This window comes from Coffea eugenioides, chromosome 2 (genome assembly GCF_003713205.1).
Source record: "Coffea eugenioides isolate CCC68of chromosome 2, Ceug_1.0, whole genome shotgun sequence".
In the NCBI taxonomy this organism is placed as follows: domain Eukaryota; kingdom Viridiplantae; phylum Streptophyta; class Magnoliopsida; order Gentianales; family Rubiaceae; genus Coffea; species Coffea eugenioides.
This window is the reverse complement of record NC_040036.1, coordinates 25,231,092-25,256,781: the sequence shown is the minus strand read 5'-3', so window position 1 is coordinate 25,256,781 and position 25,690 is coordinate 25,231,092. Positions and strand designations below refer to the sequence as shown.

The following is a 25,690-nucleotide window of genomic DNA, read 5'->3' as shown; positions in this document are numbered from 1 at the left end:
CACATAAACAAAAAATAAATAAGTAAAATAAATCTAACCCTCTATTTTTTTCAATCTACTAGTTCACCACTCATCACACACCACCACCCCTTCCCCTGTTCCCTCCTCCACCACTGCCATCCCCTTCCTCCTCTTTCTTTCCTCTCCTCTCCTTCTTTCTCGAGAAGCGGAGGAGAGGGGAGAAAAAGGAAGGAGAGGGAGGTGGCGGCAGTAGAGAAGGGAAGAGGGTAAGGTTGGTGGATGGTCGTGGTAGGTAATGTTTAACAAATTCTTAAAAAAATACCCTAATAAAATTATAAATTTTTAAAACATCCCAAAACACACAATTCAAATGGACCATTTATGATAGAAAAGGTTTTTTTTTTTTATAAATAGAATGCTACAATAAAGTTTTTTAAAAACATCTAATCCATAACGAGCCAACGGTTATATATAATCATCCACCTTTTTTTTGATAAAACGGCAATGGATTTGTTTTTTGTTTTATTTAATGCTAGTTTGATTTGTCACTAGTTATTTGATAATTTGGTTTTATTTCTCCCTTACTAAAAATCTTTAACTCATTTTACTAATATCCACCAGTAAATCGGTTAAGTAACGCATGTAAATTGCAATCACCCAAATGGAAAAAAAGGTTGGTCAATTAATCATCTTAAATAACTCCTTGAAAGACATTAATCCCAAGTTCCTCAAAAAAGAAAAATGGAAAATATAGAAAAGGGTACTTATGCCAAGAAGCCTGAGAAAAGTATAATCCTTGCAGAAATATAAAGAATCCTTGCCAAAATTTAAAACAGAAAAACAAAGAGCAAAGGAAACAATATATATGAAATAACTCTGAACTGACATATACATGACCATGAGTGCCATATATATATTGTGCAATACATTTAGGTGTCATGAGGAGTAGGAGAATCAGAATGTATCAACCTATATTGGCAGCTAGTAGTAGGCCTATTTATGCACCTCTAAATGATTAACGGTTACTATGACACAAAAATAAGTTTCACTCAGGAGGACGGATCAGAAAAATATTCCATCTCAGTGATACATGCTGCGGCACCGCTTATATCTAAGAATTCTCCAAAGTGCCTTGTATAGTGGGAAACCAACATCTCCAAACTTCACCGCCGTCTGCTTTTTCAAAATGACTTCAGGGTTTGCGATCTTCCTTTTCATTGTCTTTGCAGTACCAAGCTATATCTCCTGCGAGCAAGAACTTGAGGCAGTCCGAGCGGCCAGGTTTGGCATTTTGCAAGCCGTTAACTGGGCTCAAAGCTTGAGAAGATATCATGATCACTTGGATCATGGCTCACGATTTGGTGATATTGCTATTGCTGATTGCTTGAAGCTTTATGAGGAGTCTGAGCCATTGCTTGCATGGTTAGAATTGTCTAGCAAGAATTACAGCCAAGCTGATGCAGTCACCTGGTTGAGTGCGGCCTTGGCTAGCCACAGAAGTTGTTTGGATGGCTTGGAGGAGAAGGGTTTGTCTTTTGATACGCAGGCAGCACAAAACTTAACTCTGTTGCTTCACGCAGCTTTGGCTTCGGTAAAGCTACGAGGCAATTTTGGAAGGTCAATAAGGCATGGTAAGCTAGCTTCTCAGAGTAATTAGGCCTTTTGTGCAACTTATCCGTCTAGTACCTGTCTTGGCAGAATGGTTAGTGAGTGTCTATATTCATGTAAAATTACCTAACAAACACGAAAACAGGGCATGATCACTTAAAAAGTAACGTGCGAACAAAATGTATTGGTGAAATATTTACTGTTTCTGAGTGGAAATATCGCTCCTTTCATTAAAAGTTACACTAAGCAGGGGATGCTCGCTATAATCCTTTTTGCTTTAACTAATTTTTTATTCAGGGATTCCAAGAAAACGGGGCACTGATCAATATTCGGGCTACGGGCTATTAGCATGGTCAGCTTCTGGTAATTAGTGCAACTTATCCGTCTAGTACCTGTCTTGGCAGAATGGTTAGTGAGTGTCTATATTCATGTAAAATTACCTAACAAACACGAAAACAGGGCATGATCACTTAAAAAGTAACGTGCGAACAAAATGTATTGGTGAAATATTTACTGTTTCTGAGTGGAAATATCGCTCCTTTCATTAAAAGTTACACTAAGCAGGGGATGCTCGCTATAATCCTTTTTGCTAACTAATTTTTTATTCAGGGATTCCAAGAAAACGGGGCACTGATCAATATTGGGGGCTATTAGCATCATGGAGTCCAGCAACGTCGAAGGCTGATATTGTAGTTGCGCAAGATGGATCAGGAAACTTTAAGACGATAAAGGAGGCAGTGGCTGCTCTTGGTAGAACATAATAGGCCAGGAAGAGCAGTAGTATACGTGAAATCGGGGTTATACCATGAGAAGGTGGAGATCCCGAGAAATTTGGAGAATGTCATGTTTGTTGGGGATGGTATCGACAAAACAATTGTCACCGGCAATCAAAATGTCGTTGATGGTGCAAGTACCTTGAGCTCTGCTACCTTTGGTAAGCTTGAAAACTATTATTCTTCTTAATGTTCACTATTCCCATGAAGACTTTACTAACCAGATTCTGAATTTGCCAGATAAATTAAAAGCTGATCCAGCTAAAGATGTTCGATTTTCCATTAAGATAATACGTAAAATGTCTGACATAGTTGTATGTCAGCTTCAGAAATATTGAATGATCACCCTTTCTGCACGTAGGTATTTCTGGAAACGGCTTTTGGGCAAGAGACATAACGTTTGAGAACACAGCAGGACCTCAAAAAAGGCAGGCCGTGGCACTTAGGGTAGGCTCAGACCTCGCGGTCTTCTATCGCTGCAGTTTCAAAGGTTACCAAGACACCCTCTTGGTTCATTCGCTAAGACAATTCTATCGCGATTGCCAGATACATGGGACCATCGACTTCATCTTTGGTGATGCATCAGCTGTCTTCCAAAATTGCGACATTTTCGTGCGTAGGCCAATGGATGACCAGTCTAACATGATAACTGCACAAGGGAGGGATCACCCTGATCAGAATACGGGGATTTCAATAATAAACTGTCGAGTTGCACCATCCTCTGATTTCAGCCCCTTTACGGGGAGGTTCAATAGTTACCTTGGTCGGCCGTGGAAGCAATATTCAAGAACCGTATTTCTTAAGACGGACTTGGGTGGCTTAGTTCATCCACGGGGATGGAGCGAATGGGCTGGAAATTTTGCTCTTTCAACACTGTATTATGGGGAGTATATGAACACAGGACGTGGAGCTTCTACTGCAAACAGGGTGAAATGGCCTGGATTTCATCCAATGTACGATCCCCGTGAGGCTAGTTGGTTTTCTGTAAGAAATTTCATCCAGGGGGACCTGTGGCTTTCTGCCACCGGAGTACCATCTTCGCTTGATGTTTGAATTTTGAGAGCTTTGACAATATGCCTCCTACTAGTTTAACTTGTATTTTGGCAGTTAGAACTGTATATTCCACTCGGAACGTGGCTAGTTTAATTGGATTTCATTAGCCTAAAAATCAAAATCCTCAACCGAACTAAAATCTCTCCTTCCTGCAGTTTTCATTTCACCTAACTGAGTAGTATATAACGAATCAATGAATCGTGGAAAAACAAAAGTGAAAACTGCCCCTTATTATTGCTTCAAGAATCACAATCTGTAAACGAGAGGCAGGCAGGCGATCATCTTTGCACGAGAATTGAGACGTCAATCTAATAAATGCAATAAATTGTTTCGATATTATGATTCAGGTGTGACATTTTGACTGTTTAATTGTTTCGCAAAAGCATCCTTACTAATTGGTAGTAGCATATTAGTAAGAGTAGAATGTTAAATAACAATGAGGTTTGTTCACCCATAAAATCCTCCGCTCTTTCATGTTAGTTGTTTCTTTCCCTCCTTTTGCAGCCCATTAACCAGAATGGAGGGGGGAAATGCGCTTTAGTCTCTTTTTTTTTTTTTCATATAAGATAAGCTATCAAATGTCCTAATATTTTGAACAAAAGGGACAAAATTAGGATGAAATAATAATTTCATACAGCGAGGGTCCAACAAGTGAAAATTCTCCTAAAACAATGGAGTAAAAGGCCATTCTTTGAGGCGGGCCTTATTGAAATTAATCCTAATATGTATATGGTAAAAATTTCCACACCCGAATTAGAAAGAGAAAAGAGAGGCCCTGTTCAACTACTTTTCTTTTCTTTTCTTTTTTTTTTTAAAAAAACGTTTTGTTGCTATTCTGCTACTAAATTTCCTTTTTCTACAAACTTCAAAACGGAGCTCAAAACCCTAGCTCAACCCTCCCTCCGTTAAATTCCTAAATCTTCCTACTGGAAACGATCAGAACCCAGATTCCAGGTCAGTTATTCATATACAACAACCGAAAAAGATGCAATCTTTTTCGAACCCATATAAATCTGATTGAAAAATATTCAAAAATCTGATTGATAATTTGTGAAAAATCAGATTTTTTTTGATGGCGGGTGGAGGAGCAGATGCTGTTGAAACTGCAGCCTTGTGCTGTGCTAAATGTGGCAAGCCAGCTCATCTTCAGTTAGTGATCTTTATCCTATATACTTTCTTAAATTGTTTACACTATCATTACTCATTCTGCCGTACAAATTCAAAATTGTACAATGATTCACATCGCTGTAAAAGCATTTTTGTTTAAAAATGGTGAAAAGGTGAAGAAACTCATGCGTTTTCTTTTTTCCTTACTGAAGTAATCTTATATGGGCCATGTGTATATTACACTAAATTGATGATTGTCTTGGTGGTTCATAGATAATAAGCAGTGGGATTTTCCCTTGCAGGTGCCCCAAATGTGTAGAGCTAAAGCTTCCTCGTGAAGGTGCTGCTTTCTGGTTTGTAATTCTGACCTGTGAATTGTATATTCATGTTTCTGGGTTTTAACTTCCTGAAAGAGTCAATTAGCAAAGATAGAGCTGAAACAAAAAAAAAAAGGAAGGAAGACTTCTGAAAACAGCTACTCTTTAGTTTTATAAATTTGACAATAAAAGTGCCGCTGAAACATGTATGTATGCCTGAATGTATTCAAACATTTAATATTTTGGCATGGCTTATATTTTACCTTGACGGAGATGCATTTGTTACTAGCACACAGGACTGTTTCAAGGCATCCTGGGGTTCTCATAAATCAATTCACTTGAAGGCGAAATTATTGGAACTTTCACCTGGCAATGAGCAAGATGCTACCTCTCCTGCAAGCAGTTGGCTTTATTGCTTGAAGAAAGGACAGGCTCGTACACTGAAAATGCCAAACTTTGATTGGATAGGGTATTTTACTCAATTTTGACTCTTGGTGTGGCCAATTCTTCTCATCCTCTTGCTAAAGAAGTTGCCTTTCCTAGTGATGATTTTTCATAAATTGTTTCCAATGAATAAAGAGTTGGGATCTTGGAGGAAAAATTTCTCCTTTTCTATGTGTTTTATGCAAGTGCAATTAAGTATGTTGTGATAGCAACTTCTCTCGTAAGTCATTGTAATTTTTGCTTGAGATTCAGGTTTGCCAAAAATTTTGGAATATTGTAATCCTTTCATGTAAAGAAAAAGTGTTAGAATGAGAGCTATGGATTAACTAGGGACTCAATATTGGGGATGTTCTTTTGAATTATCTCTTCTGTTTTGGCTCAGGACACTAAGGCCGTATCCTATATCAAAAAAGCGTGAAGTTCCTGCTCACATTGAACAACCTGATTGGGCGAGTGATGTGAGTGTGCCACTTTCCAATTCAAATGTTGTTTTTGTCTTATAGGTTTTGAAGTATAGAGCAGAAATTCTGCAGAGTTTTTTTATTTGAATGAATGTGATTTTAATGATCAGTTGGTTTCATTACTAATTTATCTCCTTGGTTGTTATATGGAAATTGTAATCCTTTATTTCAGTTAGGCTCGTGGACTGTAATTTTAACTTTGCATTGGAACTTCATGCTATAATTCTTGAGTTTGCTTAACTTCGTATGTTTAACATGGCAGGGAATCCCAAAGGTTGAGCCAAATAGTGACCTGCAGCACACTGTTGAGGTATCCTCTGATTGAAGCTAAACATTTTAGTCTCAAATTTCTGCACAAGAGAGAGTTGTGACTTAGTTTTGTTTATGTTTTGCAAATACACGTAATTTGAAGATCAAGACTCCCGACCAAATTGAGAGAATGCGAGAAACTTGTCGAGTAAGTAATTGTCTTTTTGTTTAACTTGGTACATTGTTCTATTTGGTGGTTTGAGATATCAATCTTTATTATGTTATAAGTTGTGAATCACATCAACCAAGTACATGCCGCAGAATTTATGTCTCTGTTTATAAATAATCTGCATTAAGAAGCAAGAGGCACAGTAAGCCAAAGAGGCCTTGGTCTAGTGGCTGAGGTTGAGGCTTCACGACTTAGAAGTCCTGGGTTCTGATCCCCCTTCCCCCTCGCCACTTCTTAAATCCCATTCCTCAAATTTTTTTTTTTAAAAAGCAAGAGGCACAATGGCTCTTTAGAACAAAAAAATGGACAAAGCAAGGAATTGATCATGGAAAACATTATCTGAAGTTAGAGAGAGAAATATGAATATGATGTTTTATGTTATCTCGGTCAAGGAAGAAGGTAGTCTGGAACTGATGAAGAAAAGTAAATTATCTTACACTTGATTGAGACTGAGAAAAAATTTTTTTTTTTTTGGGAGGGGGGGGGATTCATCTTGACTTCCATGCAATTTTCATATTTTGCTTAACTTGCTATCTTATTTTCTATGTATTTATCCTCGTGGAAGAACTTCAGTCTTTTATGACAAAGATAAAATTTGACGTTAACCTTACTATAGATGCTAGTTGAACACACAAGTTTTTTGAATTGGTTATGAGTATTGTTTGTGACCCGCAGATTGCAAGAGAAGTTTTGGATGCAGCTGCCCGTGTTATTCGACCTGGCATAACTACTGATGAAATTGATGCGGTGGTTCATGAAGCTACTGTTTCTGCAGGTGTTTTTCCTTTAGGATGCTATTCAAATTTATTGCTTTTTCCTTCTCTCTCATGTGCCTTTGTACACTCATGTTTGTGTTTTGAGAAGAATTTTTATATTGAGAACTTGAATTTGTCGGTACACTGTAAATTTGTCATCTGGGCTACTTATTTTTCCAGATGTGTGTTGGCGAACAATCCAACTTGTTTCTCTGCCTTGTTTTAGTTTGGAAGACATTTTTGCATTGTTAGCTTCAAGCCAATTTTTGGACTTAGATCACTGGCATGTATTTCTACCACATTTGAGCAAGGCAGACATCTTGTTAGAAAACTTACCTGTTTCTTTTGATTGGTGGTTATCTAGATAAACTATTGATATGAGAGGCAAACAAGTCTGAAATTGTACATTAGGATTAGTCATTTTAGTTTTCTCAGTGATGTAGATAGTCTGAGATCCTTCTTATGATAGTAAAATTTTCTTGAAATTCTTACCCCTTCTTAGATGTTACCACTCCCTCTCTTTTCTCTTTTCTTGTTAGGTACTATAATTATTATTGCACAGGTGGTCCTATCTTGTTGTTTGACTTGTAGCAATTTTTATGTTTCTTATTCTTGGTTCTTTCATATGATATTGCACATGGCAACTATCTGTGACCTTCTTGACACTTTCAGTTTTATCCACTGCAGGTGGATATCCATCGCCTCTGAACTATCATTTCTTCCCAAAATCTTGCTGCACGTAGGTACTTCCACATTGTGCACGGTACATTCATGCTTCCTTGTTATCATCCTGCATTTTCGACATTTTTCTGCCTTGTGGTCACAGGTCAGTTAATGAGGTAATCTGCCATGGAATTCCGGATGCAAGGTACCTCCTGCTTGAAACCAAGCATATTCATGGTAGTCGCTTCTGTTTTTCTGTTAAACATCGTACATTCTTTTGATGTCCTTTTGCTGATCCTAACCATGTCTTTTGACTTCTGAATTTAACATATCGATTAAAATTGTGTGACTATGTTCTCTCTGCACAATTAGTTTTTCATATGAAATTCTTTTTTCTGTTCATTCCACAATATCAGAAGGCAGGTAAAAGAATGCTGCTGATCATTGCATTTTTGTCTTACTTTCTTTAGTTTATGTTCCATTTTATGAGGTGCTTCATGCTTGCTTATATATATATATATATATATATATAATTTGGGATCATGTTGCTTTTTATTATGTAATACAGTCTGAAAGGAGGATCTAGTAACAATCTGTTATATTTTATATCTAAGCCTCTCTGAAAGTTGGGTTGAGCCTCTATACATTATGCTATATACTTAATCTTCTCAGGAAATTAGAGGATGGCGACATTGTAAATGTAGATGTAACTGTGTACTATAAAGGGGTCCATGGTAAACTCTTGGTACTATTGATTTTTTTGTTGTGTTAATCTGATTACTATAAACTTACAAGATTAACTGGTCTGTTATGCTGAGTATGCAGGTGATCTCAATGAAACATTCTTTGTGGGCAACGTTGATGAAGCATCTCAGCGGCTCGTGCAATGTACATATGAGTGTTTGGAGAAGGCAATATCTATTGGTGGGTGTTGCTTTGAGATCTTTGTACATCAAAGTTGTATTCTATCTCCTGACAGCCCCAGAACTGTTTCTTAGAGATCAGCGCTGAACTTTACCATCACTTGACATTTCTAGTAGCCTTATTATGCAGTTTCCTTCCCTCTTTTCCTTCTATCTGTGACGTGTACTCTTTCCTTTCTGATGCATCTCATTTCTTTGCAAAAAAAATTCTTCCATCTGGAAAAATATTGTTAATTTAAAGGAGAGATACAAAGTTGTGATTTATTTAGAAGTAATATTGCATGTGCTTTGTTTCATCCCGGTTTTGCATGTTTCAATTTGCATCTGTCCACAAGGTTCTGATATTACTTTCGGTTTTGGAATGCTGTCGCTTACAAGATTCCAACTTTCTTGGGAAGTTAAGTTGTAGATTCAGTGAGTATCATTTTTTTTTTAAACTACTTTGTATTGTTACTTCTAGTCAAACCTGGGGTACGATTTCGTGAAGTTGGAGAGGTCATCAATCGACACGCTTTGATGTCAGGCTTCTCTGTGGTAAACTGCTAGTGCCTTTTTCCCCACGTCTTGCTTAAAGAATTTAAAATATTTCTTCAATTTCATTTTTTTTAAAATTTTTTACGTTTCTGGCATGTAAAACAGGTCAAATCTTATTGTGGTCATGGTATTGGAGAGCTATTCCATTGTGCACCAAATATTCCGCATTATGCTAGTATCCTTGAGAAAAGCTGCTTGACATTATGAAATCTTTTTCACTTGAAACTTTCTGGTTCCCAGTTTTAGGTTTGAAATATGCCTTCTCCATGAAATCTGTCTTTGGGTACAGTGAATCTGAATGGTAGTAAATGGATAAATTATAGAAGATAGAAAGGATTGATTGCCGTTGCTGTTGAATTTCCATTTCTCTGGTTTTGCCCTTTAACTCCGAGCAGGAAATAAAGCAGTTGGTATAATGAAGGCTGGCCAGACCTTTACTATAGAACCAATGATCAATGCAGGTACTAGTTTCATTCACATGATATCACAACCGATATGTATAGGTTTAGGTTTTCTCAATGTTATATATTGAGCTACTTCCCACTGACAGGTGTTTGGCGTGACCGGATGTGGCCTGATGGATGGACAGCTGTTACTGTAGATGGAAAATGCAGTGCTCAGTTTGAACACACTCTTTTGGTGAGATTCTGTTAGTGTTGAACACATTAACACTGATTTGTTTGCTACTGGTCTTTGGATATTCTTTCATATACTTGGGAGCTGATGAAATTGGTCCATTTTAGTGATGCAATGAGTTCGTACACCACATGAGAATTTAGACTCCTTCAAGAGGGACAATATCTCATGCATGTATTGCTACTTCCATCCATAATTTCAATGCATTTCCACCTTGACTGTATTCCTTAAGTACCTTGCCACCTCTGTGAATCACTGCTAAAGTTAATTTAGTGGCAATAGACTAGACCCAAGGTTCACCTCCTAAGAAGTCTTCAAAGTTTACAAAAGTTGCAAGGCATTTGTGGTGTTTACTAACATCCCTGCAACAGAACAACTTAGTTTTCTAGGATTATCATTCTAGCATGGTTTCTTTGCTTGGAAACTGATGTATGCCAAGTGCAACGAAAAGTCGTGCATCTGATTAACCCTTTTTTTTTTTGGGATAATATAATTTCAACGAGTGATGCACAATATAATGAAGTGCAATTTTGCAGGTGACGGAGACGGGGGTTGAAGTTCTCACAGCACGCTTGCCAACATCCCCCAACGTGTTCCCCTGGATACATTCATAACCGATATCATCCAGCCAGATCAATCTCAACCTATTTTTGTGCTTTAGAGCTTTGACAAGAAGCCAGTGGTACCCGCTTCGCATTGTCGGGGGAATATCATACCTTTTTGCTGGATTTTCTACACGACTTTATCAAATTGACTTGCATTTGTAATCTATTGGATTGAAAATTTTGATAAGAAGGTTTGTAGTTCGAAATGTATCTGGCTGTAGAAAGCACCTACAAGCCACTCAAAGATCTAAGTTCTCTTTTTCTTAAGAATCTGCTAGCGTCCGCTTTTAATATTGGTTTGCTTAGGAGTTAAATGACTGTGTGCTAATAATACAGTCTATGTAGATTTATAATGTGATTTAGAAAGCTCAAAGATGCTGATTCGATAATTACGTTGTTATAATGCACTCCCATTACTCCTGTGTGCAGTTATTTACACTTTGCTAACCTCTAGCCATACAATATAGCCCTTAATTTTGTTCAGCAATATGACCGATGAAGTATATAGATCACATTAAGAGCATCAGCTTGTCCTTCGAAACCTAACACAACAGAAGGCTCTGCCAGCCAAATTGCCATCCGCGCTACTGCAGTCTCAGAATCTTGCCTAACGCACCAGCATGAAAGTTTTTGTTACCTCAATAACAGCTCTCACACCATCTGCGGCGACAGCCTCAATAACAGCCCGTTGAAGCCTATTTTCAGAAAGTGGTACCCAAGCCAAGGTCATTTCGAACACGAGGAAATTAAATATGCCAAGATGACAGAGTTGCAGGTCAAGCTGCAATTAGACTGATGCAAAGTCCTAGCAATAGCAAGAATTCTTGAAATAAAAGGTGGCTGATCGGATGAGCACTCACATACTGAAAAAGAAAAGACACGCAATAGATTTCAATTCCTCGCAGCATCTTTCTTACATAATAAACACCCCTACCATCTTTCTCCTTCCTCAAATGGTTTTGACTGAATTATCTAAAACCCAACTGATTCAACTAATGAGGAATATGACGCGTTTTCATCAAGTGTTTCACGCCTTTGTACAGTGTTGTTTTGTTCACTGGTAGCTTTAGGAAGCTGACCAGCTTCAACATCTGCCATATCACAGAGTTCTAACTTTTTACGTTTTACTTCATCAAAGTCACCTTCCCAACAGGTTTCTGAAATAATATCAAGTGCTTTCTCCAAATTTATGTCTGCTACCAAACTCCCATTTTGCAGGAGGACAAGATACACTTGTTCTGCAGTAGCCTTACGAATCTGCACACACAAGGTGATTACAGTGCATGAATAAACAGCCACAGAAGAAATCACATCAACACTGGGAAAAACAGTAGGAGAATTCTACATCATAGACCATTTCTTAAGAACCATTTCTTAAGAACCTTCTAGTGCTGTATACCTTGGGGTATCTATGGCTAAGAAAAGTCAGAAGATGCGTGAAGGCCCACTTATTAATGAGATCTGAAAGCGAAGCAATATATCCAAGAATTGCAATCCCAGAGTATAACTTCGAAAAATCCTTAGATCCTTTCAACTCTACTGTGATGGAATCCAGAATGCCAGCACAAAAGATTGGAGTATATGCCTAAAAGATTATTAGGAAGAAAGCCATTTTATTAGGGAGAAGGGAGAAATAAAGTATATTTACAAATGAAGTACCAAAAGCTATGTCATTTCACTATGGAGAATCAACTGACCTCCATGTTTAAGAACACCTTTTTGCTGAAAAGAATCTCAATAGTCTGAAAAGAAAAATTATAAACATGAAAAATGAGAAATTATGAGATAAGAAAACAGCCAAATGAATCATGAGTGCAAAAGATTGACCGCTCAAACACACAAAATGGAGTTAATACAGATTTAGAGCTAAGAAAAGCAATTTTCTAAAGGAAATGAAAATTTGAATAATTGAGATGTCAACTGTGTCTTATGGGGAATAAGGGCTAAATACTCTCTTTTAATGCCTGCAGTACGAAACTCATCGCACTTTAAATAACAATTAAAACAGCAACACATTTATCAGCATAGCAATTGAGCCTACTAAAGGGATCACTCATCCATGATTTATAACCAGCAATACCACCATGGGACAGGATGATGAAATGAAGGTAGACTACCTCAGATCCAGGTATAACAAACAAAATGTCTCATTCTTCAATTTCTTCAAGTTTTTTAAAAATTTAAAACATAACGGTAACAAAAACTTCCAGATTCTAACCATAAGCTGCAGAAAGAAAAGAAAACAACTCCACTTTTCTCAGGACATCAACAGAACATGAGGATGAGTGTTTTCTAGCACCAGAATGAATAAAAGAATAAATTATTCATATTCTTTTCTTTAACAAATGATGTTCTTCTGTTTAGCATAAAATTAAATTCATGGTTCAATAGCAGTTACAATTGAATCATACAAAAGTTATTGACTCCATACAAGCATGCCTATCATACAAAAGCTTTATTTACTCTTACTTCTTGAAGAAGAAAAAAAATAGAAGTGCAGATGATTCTAAATATACCAGCCTTCCAACTAAGAGGTCCACATCTGTTTCATTGCACTCCTACCTGAGAATTATTTTAGGCATCTATTTTTTTTTTAATCTGAGAATGTTTATTTTCTTGTTCAAGTATTGAGAGCCATGTTTGTACACAAACTATTAGAAGATGCTTTTACATAATTCAGAAAGTAAATTGACCATTCCAACACTGACATAAACCAAAATATAACCATCATTTTTTGAGAACCTTAACCCCCTAAGTACCTTTAAAGTTGGTACTGTGACTCTGTCGCATCTTTTGTAATTCTGAAGAACCCAAAGAATATCAGAGGCGAGACTCGACTCCCTATCCTTTGCTTCTTTCCCTTGAAGATAATCCAACAGAGCACTCAGTGACACCTTTCTCAAAGAATCTTGCAGTCCACCAATAGAAATAACCAACCCTGATATCACATATTTACTGTAACAACTGAGCTGAAGTAACTGAATAAACCGAGGATATAAGAAAGCTGGTTCCTGCAAATAAAAATAAAATGGCATGTTTGGCAAAATATATTGAAGTTGAATTTTTCAAAATAACTTGCTTTACTTACCCCCCATTCTGAATCGGCTTTTTCAGGAATTATATCTTTTAATTTCTCTTGGCAAGCTATAAATGGAACTGGTACCGTATTGCTATACAAAATCCTTTGAAGAACCTTAGCAGCTAATTCCCTTATCTTATCCATCTTCTCCACCGCTTGCTTAACAAGGCCACCAACCAAACTAGTTGAAAGACTTGCATCAAAATATGATTGGACCCCATCATCTGGAATATTATCTTCGTTCTGCCATTCTGGAATGGATTTACTTTCTTGTAATTGACTTGTAGAGACCAAGGAACTTCTACGACATAGAATATATGTACACTTTTCAATGCCAACAATGGCAGCCTCACGAACCCAAGAGCCTACATCACCTCTATTGTCCACAGAGTAATCATCTAGAGCTTTAAACAGACTCTGCATAACTTCATTTTTCACAAATAAAAGAAAAGAAACAGCATCTTCACTAGAGAAGAAACTAGAATGCTCAATTTCCTGAGTTAAAGTTTCACAAACTGAGACAAGTGCTTTGACAGCATTCACCCGTGACTCAGCATCCCGATCTTCAGGATTATTCTGCACATCAAGAATTGTTCAATCACAGGTATGGCTTTCTATAGATTTTCTGTAGTTGAGGCAACATAAGTAATCTCTACCTCAATTTCGCAACAGCTACAGAGCTTCAAAAGTACAACTTTCCATTGACTAGCAAGAATGTCTGAAGGCAAAACACCTAGTGCAAGTGCAGATCCTCGTCTTGCAGCCACATTAGCATCACTTAATTGTTCAAGGTATCTCGGCAAAATGTCATAAATGCTTTTATTTCCCAATCCAACAAGGTAAGCACAGACGAAGCGCTTCAGGGCTTCAACAGCAGCATGCTATACATCACAATGAAGAGAGTTCATACAGGAAATTAACTTTTCGTAAAACCACTGAAAATACTTCCACAAGTTGCAAAACCTGTATTTGAGAATTAGGATGTCTCAGATTCTCATTAAGAGTATCAAGAAAACTTCGCTTTATTTTCTCTGTCAACTGTATATGAGCCAAGGAAATGCACTCAATGAAGCGTGAAACAGCAGAGCGCATTATTTCTCCACCTTTCCCACGATAAAGACGCGCTTTCTCAATTGCAGGAACTATACCAGCAATTTGCTTTTGCTTATCTGCATCATATTAATGAAGCAGGGTCAGCAATTTTATGGTATAACTTTGTGAGCACAAACACACTAAAGACAAACTACAAGCTCTACGTAATTAAAAAGATTTAGGAGAAATTTATCCCATCATCTAAGGTAAAAAACCAACTAATTCACCTATGAACTAACAGATCTGAAGTTCTCATGCAATCGTTTAAGCAATGTAAATGATGGTATCACTTATAAAGATAGTGTGACAAATCCCCAGATAGCCATGGAACGTCCATATCTCCTACTAATTCTTAATTAACATAACCCCTGATGCTTCTCAACTTTTGAGTACAAATGAGACAAGTATCAGTTAAGTTTGGCTATTTATTAGTCTGTCGAATCAAAGTCTAAAAGGAGAAATGACAATAAACCGTTCATCGCTGATCAGCCACTAACTTCTCGGTATTGATACACATATTTATTGAGACAAATCAACTCTTTGAACAAATTTTTCTTCATAACTTTAACTAGATATGGGCATTGAAGTAAATTGTTAAAGAAACCAACACCAAAAGTACTTGAAGGCAAGTCAAAAAATTTAAAGAAAACTGCATTAAGAAAACTATGAAGTAACACTTGATAAGAACCGATTAGACAAAGCGAAGAACCAATTAGACAAAGTGAGGTTCAAATCAGCAGATGAGAACCAACCTGTTGAAAGAAGATAGCCACACTTGTGTAAAGCCAAAATAACTTCTCCAACTGCTAAAGTTGCACCATGCCGCATGCATAAATCAGATGACAAGGTGCAAGGAATTAATTTCTCAACAATGACACCCGCAAAATAATCAGGCTTGTATCTTACAAGGGCAGAAAGAGCATTTGTTGCAAGCTCTCTCAAACCTTTGTCCTGTATATAGCAATGATAAATTGAGCTTCTATGGAATATCCAGCCAAGCAACAATATGAGGCACAAAACAGCTATTAAGTTCTTCAAACAAGATTCAAGTTCACAAAAAAATAAACAGACAACTTAGTTGTCAGTAATTTTCGATATGGACAATAGCACTATCAGGAAATTACAGGAAATCTGCAAAATCCCTATCTTGTCCCACTTAGACAAGTAGAATAAGACACTGTTGTAGGACTAAGGCTTCTCCTTTCCACTTTGCTTAATTTTCATTTTGGTCAATGTACTCAGGAGAACAAAATGGAGTCAAAGAAGATGAAATACTTAAATAAGAAACTTAGCACTAGTGATCGAGGCAAAACCAATGAGTGTGCTCAAATGGAGGAGACTGGAATGTCAGTTAGTTTAGTGAAAAAACAAGGCAACTAACACTGAACATGTCCTCTAGTTTTCAATGCAAGACTAATTTGGGAAATAAAAAATGATATTAAACTGTTCTTTTGGAAGGCATTTGGCCCACTCCCTACAATAAGGATTTGCTTTAAATGCCTAGATTGAACTCTATCCAAAGGCCTATCCAATAAAAATATATTGCGATCAGGATGAGATTTTTGGCTGATTTTACAAAATTGTGATGAACTCAGCAGCACAAGGAAACATTAGGAGAAGATCTGAAGAAAATTTTCTAGGTTGTTGATTATATAGCTCTGATCAAAATAAGTTACTATATTTGTCCTAATCTTTTAAAGCTTGGAATCTAATAAAAACATACAAGAGGCCTACAGATAAGAACTTTCATGATTTAACTTTTAGAATAAAGAAATAGGGCAAATGATAGTTGAAGACCAACTTTTGATATGGAGAAAGATATAGCATACCCAATGACAGATCTTTCTATGCCGCAATTCATCCACAAAAGGGTGAAGATAGTCATCGTACTCAGCAATGCAGACAGCAACATGGAGATAGGAGTTTACCCTTGAAGAGAGTGCAAAGTAATCAGCTGTATTCACAATATCAATGCCATGGGGAAAATTCCCTTGTCTCCCTACATTCTCCTGAAAAGCAGCTGCTGCTGCTCTTCTGCAGTTAACCTTTTAATAGAATCATAAATTTACCATCTTTAGTAAATGAATAAGTATCTTTTTAGGACAAACATAAATACAGTAGAAAAGCAGAAAACAGTATCATGATTTGAGCACCTCACGGTCATAGCAAGCTATGGTTAAGAGGTGGGAAGCCAGCTGTTCAAGTACACTTCTCATATCTGTGTGATAATATGAGCGGCCAAATGCCCAACAAACATATGCAGCAGCATCACGTACATGGGATCCAACACTGTGTGGACCTCTTCGAATGTCGTAATGTAATGCCTGTTACACAGTATTTTTATCAATGACATTAATCATTTAATATAGCACAACCACTCCAAGTTCCTGGGGAAAGTCATACACTTTAGACAAAAAGGAAAAACAAGAGACCAGGGACAGGAATAGTAGGAACATAGCACATGATGGTTTCACAAGCCCCCAATAAGATCTTGTAAATGGTGTAAAGGTTGCACTAAAGTAGAATTCTTCCAAAACAATAATTCAGTGAGTATGGTCTGAATTGAGCGTAGCAAGATTAAAGTGTCAAAGCATGAATTAGAAGAAGAAAAATTCAAGTAAAATAAACTCTGAGGTCAAATCATTAAGAATAATTAATGCCGTAGAAAACATGTCATACTGAAGCGCATTGAGCAGAGGGTAAATTTCAGGCATATGCTTCTTCAAAATAATCATTTTGGACTACTAAGTGTCTGATTGTTGACTTAAAATCAAAAGGGTCGAACTGTCTATAATAGCATAGAATGTTATCAGATTGACATAAAATCTCACCAACAAATAGGTTACACGGTTCAACTTTGACAGCATGAAAATTTGTCAGCAGAGATGACAACCTCTGTAAATCTAATAATCAAACAAAATATCTTTCTTCCTCTGTTCCAATCCCCCAAACCCTGGCCCACACACTTCCAAAACCCCAAAAGAATTGCTCTCAGCACCTTCTGCTGGCCTATTTCCATTTCTCTTTTTCCTTGACTCTCTCTCTCTATCTCTCTCTCTCTCTCTCTCTCACACACACACAAGCACACACTTACAGTTTGTTCTTCATGCTCAATTTCCAAACTTCCAAACAAATAAACACAATTAATCCAATTTAAAAGATTCAAAATTCTTTGCAATGAGGATTCTTTCAGGCTCTATTTTCATTTGTTTTCAGGTGTAGTCACTAATTTTCCAATGACTGCTTCGGGAATTTTTTTTGTTTCTCATCATTCTACACCTTAAAGGCTTAAAATATACATATTGCATAAAAATGCACAAAAGTAGCCTCCTGAAGGGCGCCAAGAAATTCAGATGCAGGGCCATATTTACTAAATTGGCAACCACATTCCACCCTCCCCTCCGTAAAGCCAGGCCGTAAAGCCAGGCCCCAACACCCCCCACACACCCCCCCCCCCCCCCCAACAAACAACAAAAAAAAAGGAGGCAAGAGAATAACAAATAAAGAAAGTGGCAAGACCCATATTCATGAGAAAGCGGTACATAATCACAAACGCTAAGCAATATTCTCACATAACCTGACATGGACGACAATGGTCATACAGCTTCCAGCTGATAAACACTTAGCTATCTACATGGGGCAGAAGAAGGGATAACACTTAGCAATATTGGGTTTTTTAAAAAAATAATATAACATAACCACAAATATAACTGAGCTGTTTATTTCCTCCTTGCAAATTTAATGAAGCACAAACAGCTTCATTTTTTCCTCTTTAGACGAATAAGGCATTTTCAATATACTCCTTCCATCCCACTTTGATAGGTTTGGTTTTTTTTTTTCACATAGTTTAAGAAAAGTTAACTTTGTTGGAAGAATAAATCTAGCTTACTATCAAAGTGGGACAGAGAGAGTAGTTCTTTATCCTCCTTTAACAGCAATGGACTACAAATAGGGACAATAGTTACAATGGACAAGATTATAAGTTAAATGCAAAAAAACAACTTCACAATCTTGATAAAAAGCAATAAGAGAAAAATATGAGATGACAGAAGCTGCAAACCTTCACAACAACTGGCACAACTTTACAAAAATTGATGGGCAAAAGTAATCCTCTTCGTGCCAATTCAGCCATGGCCAAGCAACCACCGTGCCAGGAACCATCGCCCTACCAAATGAGGACACAGTATAACATATAAAAGTAAGAGATTAACTGAAGCAAAGTTTGCTTAGTTTCATACATTACCAGGAGGTAAGCACTCAAGCACAAACTTAATAATTGTTATCCATTGTTTCATACATTACCAGAATGGTTAATTTCCTAAAGAAAAAGAAAATTGCTATACATTGTGTCTTTCAGAATTTCAAGATTTTATAGAAAGCCATCAAGGATCATACTCTTTACCATGAGAATGCCCAACAATTTGTTACACAAGCACCGAAAGTAAAGCAAACTATTTGCTTCACTTCAAATAACCTAGGGATACACTTTCCATCCAAACAAAGCCTTAATGAAGTCAAACTTTTAGTTGACATATCTATACTTTTCCTTTAATTTATATTTACATTACAATTTCACTTTAGTATTGTCAAAATATATTTGAAAAACTGCTCCTACTTATTAAATTGTGGATGAACAGACTAAATAACACTGCATCAGCTTACCTCGCCAGGTGAAAATAGCTCCAGTATAGATGCAAGGACTTCATCTGCAAGTGTGCAAGTTAAGTGTGAAGTAATGCGACCAATACCTTTCGCAGCAGACCAGCGCACAACAGTATCCTACATCATAAAAATCATAAAAAGTCACCAATGTCAAAACTGTCACTTGATGAGAGCTGACTTACACAAACGATTGGAAGAAACTAAGGATAAGTAATTTCTGTATATAAATAATGTGAATGTTTAAATTGCAGAAAACTTAACCACATAAAAGCACTAATAAATTGAATAAAGGAGCACAAACTTAAGGCTTGTGTACATGAGAAGCCAAGAGATTAAAAAAATATACCCTGTTACAGAGTATAAAATGGCTTATTTCTCAAAGGCAATAGTCAAGAATATCATGAAGCTCTAAGCCATGAATATCAAAGGATAAAGTAAAAGGTGTAAAACCTTTATACCAAAGTAATAAGCAACGCCTGACAGCCTTAGCCCACAAATGCAAACCATTTATGTTGTTGCTCCTTAGTATTCATAAAAGCATTAAATAAATCTCAAACACATCATTAGGGAAAAATTTCTTTACACACGCAAGCCGGGATAATTACCATGCAACCACCAGTGAAATCCTTTTATCAGGTTCGCTTGTAATAGACTAGAAAAAAGTAATCCTATTAACACATTATAATAAAATGTTGTATACCTATTTATACATGTTATCAATTTAACCATCAGGTGCAAATTAAGTTCCTAACATTTGCACCTAGGAATTTATTCAGCACTTAACCTTCTCAGTTTGTGGGCAGGCAACCAGTCCCACTATTGGGCCCGTAGACCTGAAGGTAAAGGAAGTTTACTAACTCCTTTTGTAGGATGCTGAATAACCAGCTCTTGGTTTGACCATCTAGGCCAACTAACAAGGCAAACGCATGAAACTGGTCAAGCTATAACTCTCATGCAAAACCAATGTTGTTGTCCTTAGTAACTATGAGTTTCCAACATGCTAATAGCTGGCACTTTTGGCTGGTAATATGGTTTGGAGATTTACTCATTCACATCATCATTGAAAACAGAAATCACAAGGCTTACTTTATCCATAAATGTTACCTGTTTGTCAACATCTTGAAATGCTTTGTGCAATCTACTAAAGGAAAATTGATAAACAAAACACAGCAAAATTTTGAAGCAAGAGAATGGATCCAATTTCTATGACTTGTAACAGATAACAAATTTACGGAGCATTTCAATGGATACATTAACTCACAAGACTTCATATTCAATACTTTTTTTTGGGGCCTTCATATAAAAACATTATTCATCAAGAACTTGATTCTTTGGAAATTTCCCAACAATTTATCTCAAAATTCATTTAGATGCTTATTACTCAGCAGTCACAATTGTTAAGCATGCTTTCAAGATACGACACAATGCATTGAAAGAAGTGAACCTTTGATTCTAGAAGCTGCCATCAAACCTTGCAAATGCCCTAATTTGTAACAGAAAACAACATTTGCCGACTTACCATATCAAATCTAAACAAGCTCACAATTGTCACAAGTATGAGAGAAATACCAGGAATCTATCTAGCAGGCCAGACAACCTTCACTCGGTGTTTCTACTTTTAATGTCAACCATGAATCCACTCTGCTCATTCTAGTTTTTACCACAACCACGTGTACAAGGTGAGAAAATACTAAGGTGTGAAAGAAGCTTGGTCATACATCCAATTACAGAATCCCAGCCACTAAAACAATTAGCACATATCAACCACTCAAAAACCCAATAGGTTGTCATTCATGACTGTCTGCTTGAAATACATCATTCAATGCTGGTACATAAGCTACATAGGGAGTCTGAAAACTCAGCTCAAGTCATCTACTGTTCACTTTGGAAAAAGAACAGCTACTTTAGCGTAAGGGGTCAAGCATAATAAACTTTTGACACAAACTTCGGTTTCAAATGCATGTTACAACAATCTTTGCAAGGAACATTACAAGCAAAGAGAATATAGGATATAAACAGGAGTTGCAAGCCCTTCACATTGCCAGTACTTGGGTGGCAACAAAAGGACCTCATGATTGGAAAATACTTAAATGGTGTTTACAGCTTCTCAGGAAATGAGTGAGAAGGCAGAAAACAGCTGCCTCAGTGCAGCAGTCTCAGCCGCTGCCTGAATTATAGGTCATCATCAAACAAACTGCTGGAGATAGCTCTTAAAGAATTGTTAGATTATGGTAGAATCTCACCCTGCAAACATACCGTGTCTCTCAGTCCTGAAAGCAGTAGTTCAATAATCTCTTCCACTATTTCTGGAACATCCATATCTTCCTCTTGAGGGCAGCATTCATCTTGGTCGCAAGAGTTAGAAAAAATCTTTGAAGAATCATTGCCTTGATCACTTTTGGGGACACCTGAAGGGATATGCTCTCCAAGAGTGCTAGTTCTACCCTACACACAAAACATGTCTTAGTTAAAACATGATTCTTCTACACAGAAACTTTAGAATTTTTTTAAAAATAATAGCTTGTTTTCAACAGAGAGAGCAGAATACTAGCATAAATAGAGAACCAAAAAAAAACCAAGACAAAAGATCTAAAGCTCCCAAAACCATTAAAGCCTCTAAAGATCCACCATAGATGTCATTTTTGGAAGAATGATGAAGTAGTCAATGACAAAAAACAGAAGCAGAATGCCTTGTCACATCAATGACTTGTGCAAGAAGCCACCCCTGAATAGTTCAACACATTATCAGGCATTCTGATCCCTTACCACATAGCAATCTTAATATGGGATACATTTATTTGAAGTATTTCATCTTTTACTAATCAAAGGATGGGAGGCAATTCAAGAAAGCGATGAGAATAGGTTTCATAGATTGTTTGAAAAGGTTAACAATTCTGGACATCGAGAATGGAATATATGGAAAGAAAAGTTGGAGGTGACACCATAAACTCAAAGACAATCATAAGGAAGAAACTGTAAGATGTAAATAGATTGATTTTAAAACTAATGAAGCATATCTAACCACATAGTGCCATGATGGTGGACGGTTAGGCAGGCAAGCAAGTGCAATCCGCTGAGATAGCTTCACTAAGAATTTGCGAAGTAAAGGACTACGAACTGCAGTGTTCGACTTCATCAAAGCTGATGTGTCACTCCAAACAGTTGGAACCACTTCAAGTAGCAGTTTAGGGCTGCCAGTCTGCATATTCAAAAAAGTTCTGAAAATAGGACTCCCAAGACTCAAAAATACAAACAGTTATTAACAAACAAGGATACTATGGAAAATTAACGTCCAAGTTCCTGTTGAGATAGATGTATTAGTGAAAACAAATAATTTAGTTCTTCAGGTGTTTTCCCCAGTTATGCATTGATTCACTTTCTACTTGTTAGTGAAGTTAAGTCCAATTTTTTAGTACCTTGCTTTGGTAATAAGAAGATTGAATGAGGCCTTGAAACATGCATGCCATGTAAAGGGGGACAACACAAAGCTGACTTTTAGCCAAAAAATGGACAACATCTTAGATGCAGATACTAAGTTGAAAGGAGCCAATGACAAGCTAAAATTTAGCCTCCTCCAACCCCTTCTTACCAACAGCCCCACCTCCCCAAAAAAAAAGGGAAAAAAGGACATGAACCACAACCAAGGATTTGATGTAAGATAAATCCAAAACCAAAATAGCATTAATACATCTAGCTGACATAAACAAAATCAAATGGAAATTATATACATATGAAACATCAATGCCAAAAAGCTAACATCAGTTACACTTTTAAAAACATCCTTTTTTATTCCCAATTTAAACCAGAAATCATTTATTTGCAGAATAGTGACAAAGAGAACCAAAAGTAGACCTTAAAAATGGCAGCCAAAGCTTCTCCTGCACCTAATAATCGGAAATGATCAGTAACATCGTTTGTCTGAGAAGATAGAACTTCATGGGTCCAATTAGTAAAGCTGCAAACAAATAAATAAATACATAAATAAATAAAATAAAAACAGAAAAGAAAAGAAACAAAGAAAGAATACCAACTTAATTAATTTGAAAAAATGAATAACTAAGAAAAGCAACAAAGTTGTAGAAAGTTGATTGAATCTAAGATGAAACAAATCTCTTCAAAACACCAAATTAAACAGATAAACTGGTAAACCTCACTATAATCATTTACTGTCCTCGTTTAGTCTAGAAGATTAAATAATTAGATCTATTTTAGTGTTCAATAAACCTTTAAGTCAAAAAAGGGGATAAAAGGTTAACTATAGCCTTTGCCATGTCCACTATCAACCAGTATAACATCTTTAAGAGTGTTTGCCATTTGTGCAGCTTTCTTAATCTCAGATACTAAATGCCTTTAACCTGATAAATATTAAAAAAAAAATTCATCCAAGTTCTATAATCCTTTTGTTTACAGAGTTCAAGAGAGGCATAAATCAAGAGCTCTGCAATGGTAATTACTTGATCTAATGAGCAGCCTAAACCATTTCATTTAATTAAGACACAAGTGGGTGGAGATACTATAAATAAGAAAGAGACCTGGAAAAAGCCTTTGACATATCAGGGCGAGTCAAAAGCCTTGAGAGCAATAATCCAGCGATTGTACGCATTGGACCTGAACTTGACAAATAATCTTTTGCAAACCCTATAATCCTTTGTACAAGGGGAGGCAGCTCTCCTCTGTCAACATTATTACCATCGACCATACTAGTATCAACAGATGATAAATCGAAAGGAATCAGCACAAGAATTGAAAGCCAGAGTAGAATCACGCATTTTGCCTCCATCTCTCCTGTACTTTCTTCCCTCAGTGATGTTCCAGAATCAGTGTTGTGACATTTCTCCAAGAGACTGACTGCAAGTTCTAAATCAGAAACCTGGTGTGGGAAGAACTTGATGACAGCCTTATAACCACAGACTGTTACGACGGAATAAATTATGATGGATAAAGGTTTGATCACATCAAGAATTCCCTCTGATGCCACCCCTAGTTCAGCGGTTTGAGAGCGAATAATAAACATTATGGGAGGAACAATGTGCTCCAGATAAGGCTCTACCAGTTGACTTTGTTCCTGATACTTGTCCAGCTGCAAAAGCGCACATTCTGAGAATGTCAAGGAATAGCTACACCCATGCACTACAAGAGCTTCAAAAAAATTTAAATAGACATAAGATGACAGAGTACTGATTTTCCCGCAAACTGGAGTAGCCAATAGATGAGTAAATTTTCTGACAGAGTTTATCACTGATTGTACACCACAGTTCCTATAATTCAATCGACAAACTCCATACTAGAAGCTTCTCCTTATGTGTACAAAACATATGAAGCATATAGTAACAAATTTTTGAGAAACTGAAATTCTAACACATTTATTCAGATAGTCCTAGAACATCCTCTTCACCGCCTTATCCTAACCATCTTAAGAATCTTCACATTGAATATTACCCCTTCTCCCAAACAAGTTCATGTAATCTTGTAGAAAGCACTTTACTTATAATCATAACTATGGTACAATATGTGAAGACATCCTGTCCATTGGTTAATAGACTAAGAAGTTTACAGAAAATCTGCGGAAAACAAAATGAAACCACATTTTTCCTTTAAATGTTCAAAAAAACTAAGAGCTGTTTCCAGAAGCAGCTCTGGGGTGCTTCTGAAAGTTGGCTACTTGCAGCAAAGAACGCAGCAATACAATTATTCAGCTGAAACAGAAATTAGCTGTAATCGCAAATGACAATCTCCTCCAAAAACAAGCTGTAAGAAGGATAGACGTGCATAAGTAATTATGTATACTAGTTAATCACCCGTTATCAATTAGAGAGCAGCACTTGACCATCTATCCAACTAGGATAGCAGGACCTAGTCGATAAGTATTAATCTACATTTTCGAAACTTACAAATTTTGCCCAAGTAATAATCTTTGTACCAATGACAATCATTCCATTAGAGAATCTCAACGAAAGATTCCCACTTTATTGCCCCAAGTTATTATCCCAAAAATTGCGAGACCCAAAAAAGAAAAAAAAAAAACTTTCTTACATCCATTTCCCATATCAGATTGTCTTTGAATACTTCAGCTGATTCCATCCAAAAAAAAAATCTAATTCGATTCTAATAATATGAATCAAGTGTGTGGATGAGTGTGAGGTGAAGGTGAGCATTGAGCATTGAGCATTTACAATGGATCGGATCTTGCGAACAGAGGAGAAGTCGGAGACGCGTCCGGCAGCAACGATGCCGTCGAGAAGGGACTTAACGATCTTCCATTCTTGGAGGAAGTATCTCTGCATAACGATGTGGCAAGTATCTCGTTCGTCATCGTCTTCACTTACCACTTGCTTCACTACATCTTCGATTGCTACCTTAGTCGCCCCCGCCATTCTCTCTTTACTTCTCTCTCTTTTTTTTTCCTTTCTTTTTCTTTCTTGGGAGGGAGAGACAATTGAATTCTAATCTCAGAACGAGCAACTGAAGAAAAGAGAAAATCTGAAATGTGATTTGATTTGTATATAATTTCCCGCTAGCACTGCTGCTCCGATTCTATA

At 36.8% G+C, this 25,690-nt stretch overlaps 3 protein-coding genes across 5 annotated transcripts; 2 read left to right on the top strand and 1 right to left on the bottom strand.

The window, feature by feature from the left end:
- Positions 1 to 1,051: 1,051 nt before the first annotated feature.
- LOC113759321 (pectinesterase) lies at positions 1,052 to 3,395 on the top strand. Its single transcript, XM_027301887.1, is given in 4 exon segments — positions 1,052 to 1,592; positions 2,179 to 2,326; positions 2,328 to 2,503; positions 2,704 to 3,395. Coding segments are annotated over 4 exon segments (1,557 nt in total).
- An 815-nt stretch (positions 3,396 to 4,210) lies between these two features.
- LOC113760880 (methionine aminopeptidase 1A) lies at positions 4,211 to 10,756 on the top strand. Of its 2 annotated transcripts, XM_027303626.1 has the most exons (17): positions 4,211 to 4,349; positions 4,458 to 4,544; positions 4,805 to 4,855; positions 5,109 to 5,288; positions 5,646 to 5,721; positions 5,987 to 6,034; positions 6,137 to 6,181; positions 6,878 to 6,977; positions 7,645 to 7,696; positions 7,784 to 7,825; positions 8,293 to 8,354; positions 8,446 to 8,544; positions 9,004 to 9,077; positions 9,183 to 9,252; positions 9,473 to 9,538; positions 9,628 to 9,716; positions 10,250 to 10,756. In XM_027303626.1, the coding sequence occupies exons 2-17, from the start codon at positions 4,468 to 4,470 to the stop codon at positions 10,325 to 10,327; spliced, it is 1,209 nt and encodes a 402-aa protein (XP_027159427.1). In that variant the 5' UTR covers positions 4,211 to 4,349; positions 4,458 to 4,467; the 3' UTR covers positions 10,328 to 10,756. The 2 variants fall into 2 exon arrangements, with proteins under 2 accessions (XP_027159427.1, XP_027159428.1); XM_027303627.1 differs by lacking the exon at positions 8,293 to 8,354 and having other exon boundaries at positions 7,784 to 7,857.
- Positions 10,757 to 11,182: 426 nt separating this feature from the next.
- On the bottom strand, positions 11,183 to 25,690 carry LOC113760879 (tubulin-folding cofactor D). Of its 2 annotated transcripts, XM_027303624.1 has the most exons (17): positions 25,325 to 25,690; positions 23,684 to 24,231; positions 23,004 to 23,106; positions 22,174 to 22,350; positions 21,408 to 21,596; positions 19,152 to 19,268; positions 18,550 to 18,654; positions 16,643 to 16,813; positions 16,319 to 16,534; positions 15,242 to 15,440; positions 14,361 to 14,566; positions 14,054 to 14,278; positions 13,407 to 13,973; positions 13,078 to 13,329; positions 12,016 to 12,060; positions 11,718 to 11,903; positions 11,183 to 11,575 (listed from the first exon to the last, which is right to left on the bottom strand). In XM_027303624.1, the coding sequence occupies exons 1-17, from the start codon at positions 25,523 to 25,525 to the stop codon at positions 11,291 to 11,293; spliced, it is 3,792 nt and encodes a 1,263-aa protein (XP_027159425.1). In that variant the 5' UTR covers positions 25,526 to 25,690; the 3' UTR covers positions 11,183 to 11,290. The 2 variants fall into 2 exon arrangements, with proteins under 2 accessions (XP_027159425.1, XP_027159426.1); XM_027303625.1 differs by lacking the exons at positions 11,183 to 11,575; positions 11,718 to 11,903; positions 12,016 to 12,060 and having other exon boundaries at positions 13,137 to 13,256.

Bases quoted from the DNA above. Each gene is read 5' to 3' on its own strand.
- LOC113760880 (XM_027303626.1), top strand. From the start codon at position 4,468: ATGGCGGGTGGAGGAGCAGATGCTGTTGAAACTGCAGCCTTGTGCTGT. The intron at 4,856-5,108 runs GTTTGTAATTCT...ATTTGTTACTAG, and splicing joins CGTGAAGGTGCTGCTTTCTG to CACACAGGACTGTTTCAAGG. The intron at 9,539-9,627 runs GTACTAGTTTCA...TCCCACTGACAG, and splicing joins AGAACCAATGATCAATGCAG to GTGTTTGGCGTGACCGGATG.
- LOC113760879 (XM_027303624.1), bottom strand. From the start codon at position 25,525: ATGGCGGGGGCGACTAAGGTAGCAATCGAAGATGTAGTGAAGCAAGTG. The intron at 22,351-23,003 runs GTCTACTTTTGG...TTGAATATGCAG, and splicing joins CTTTGGCTGCCATTTTTAAG to ACTGGCAGCCCTAAACTGCT. The intron at 12,061-13,077 runs GTACTTAGGGGG...TTTTCTTTTCAG, and splicing joins TCACAGTACCAACTTTAAAG to ACTATTGAGATTCTTTTCAG.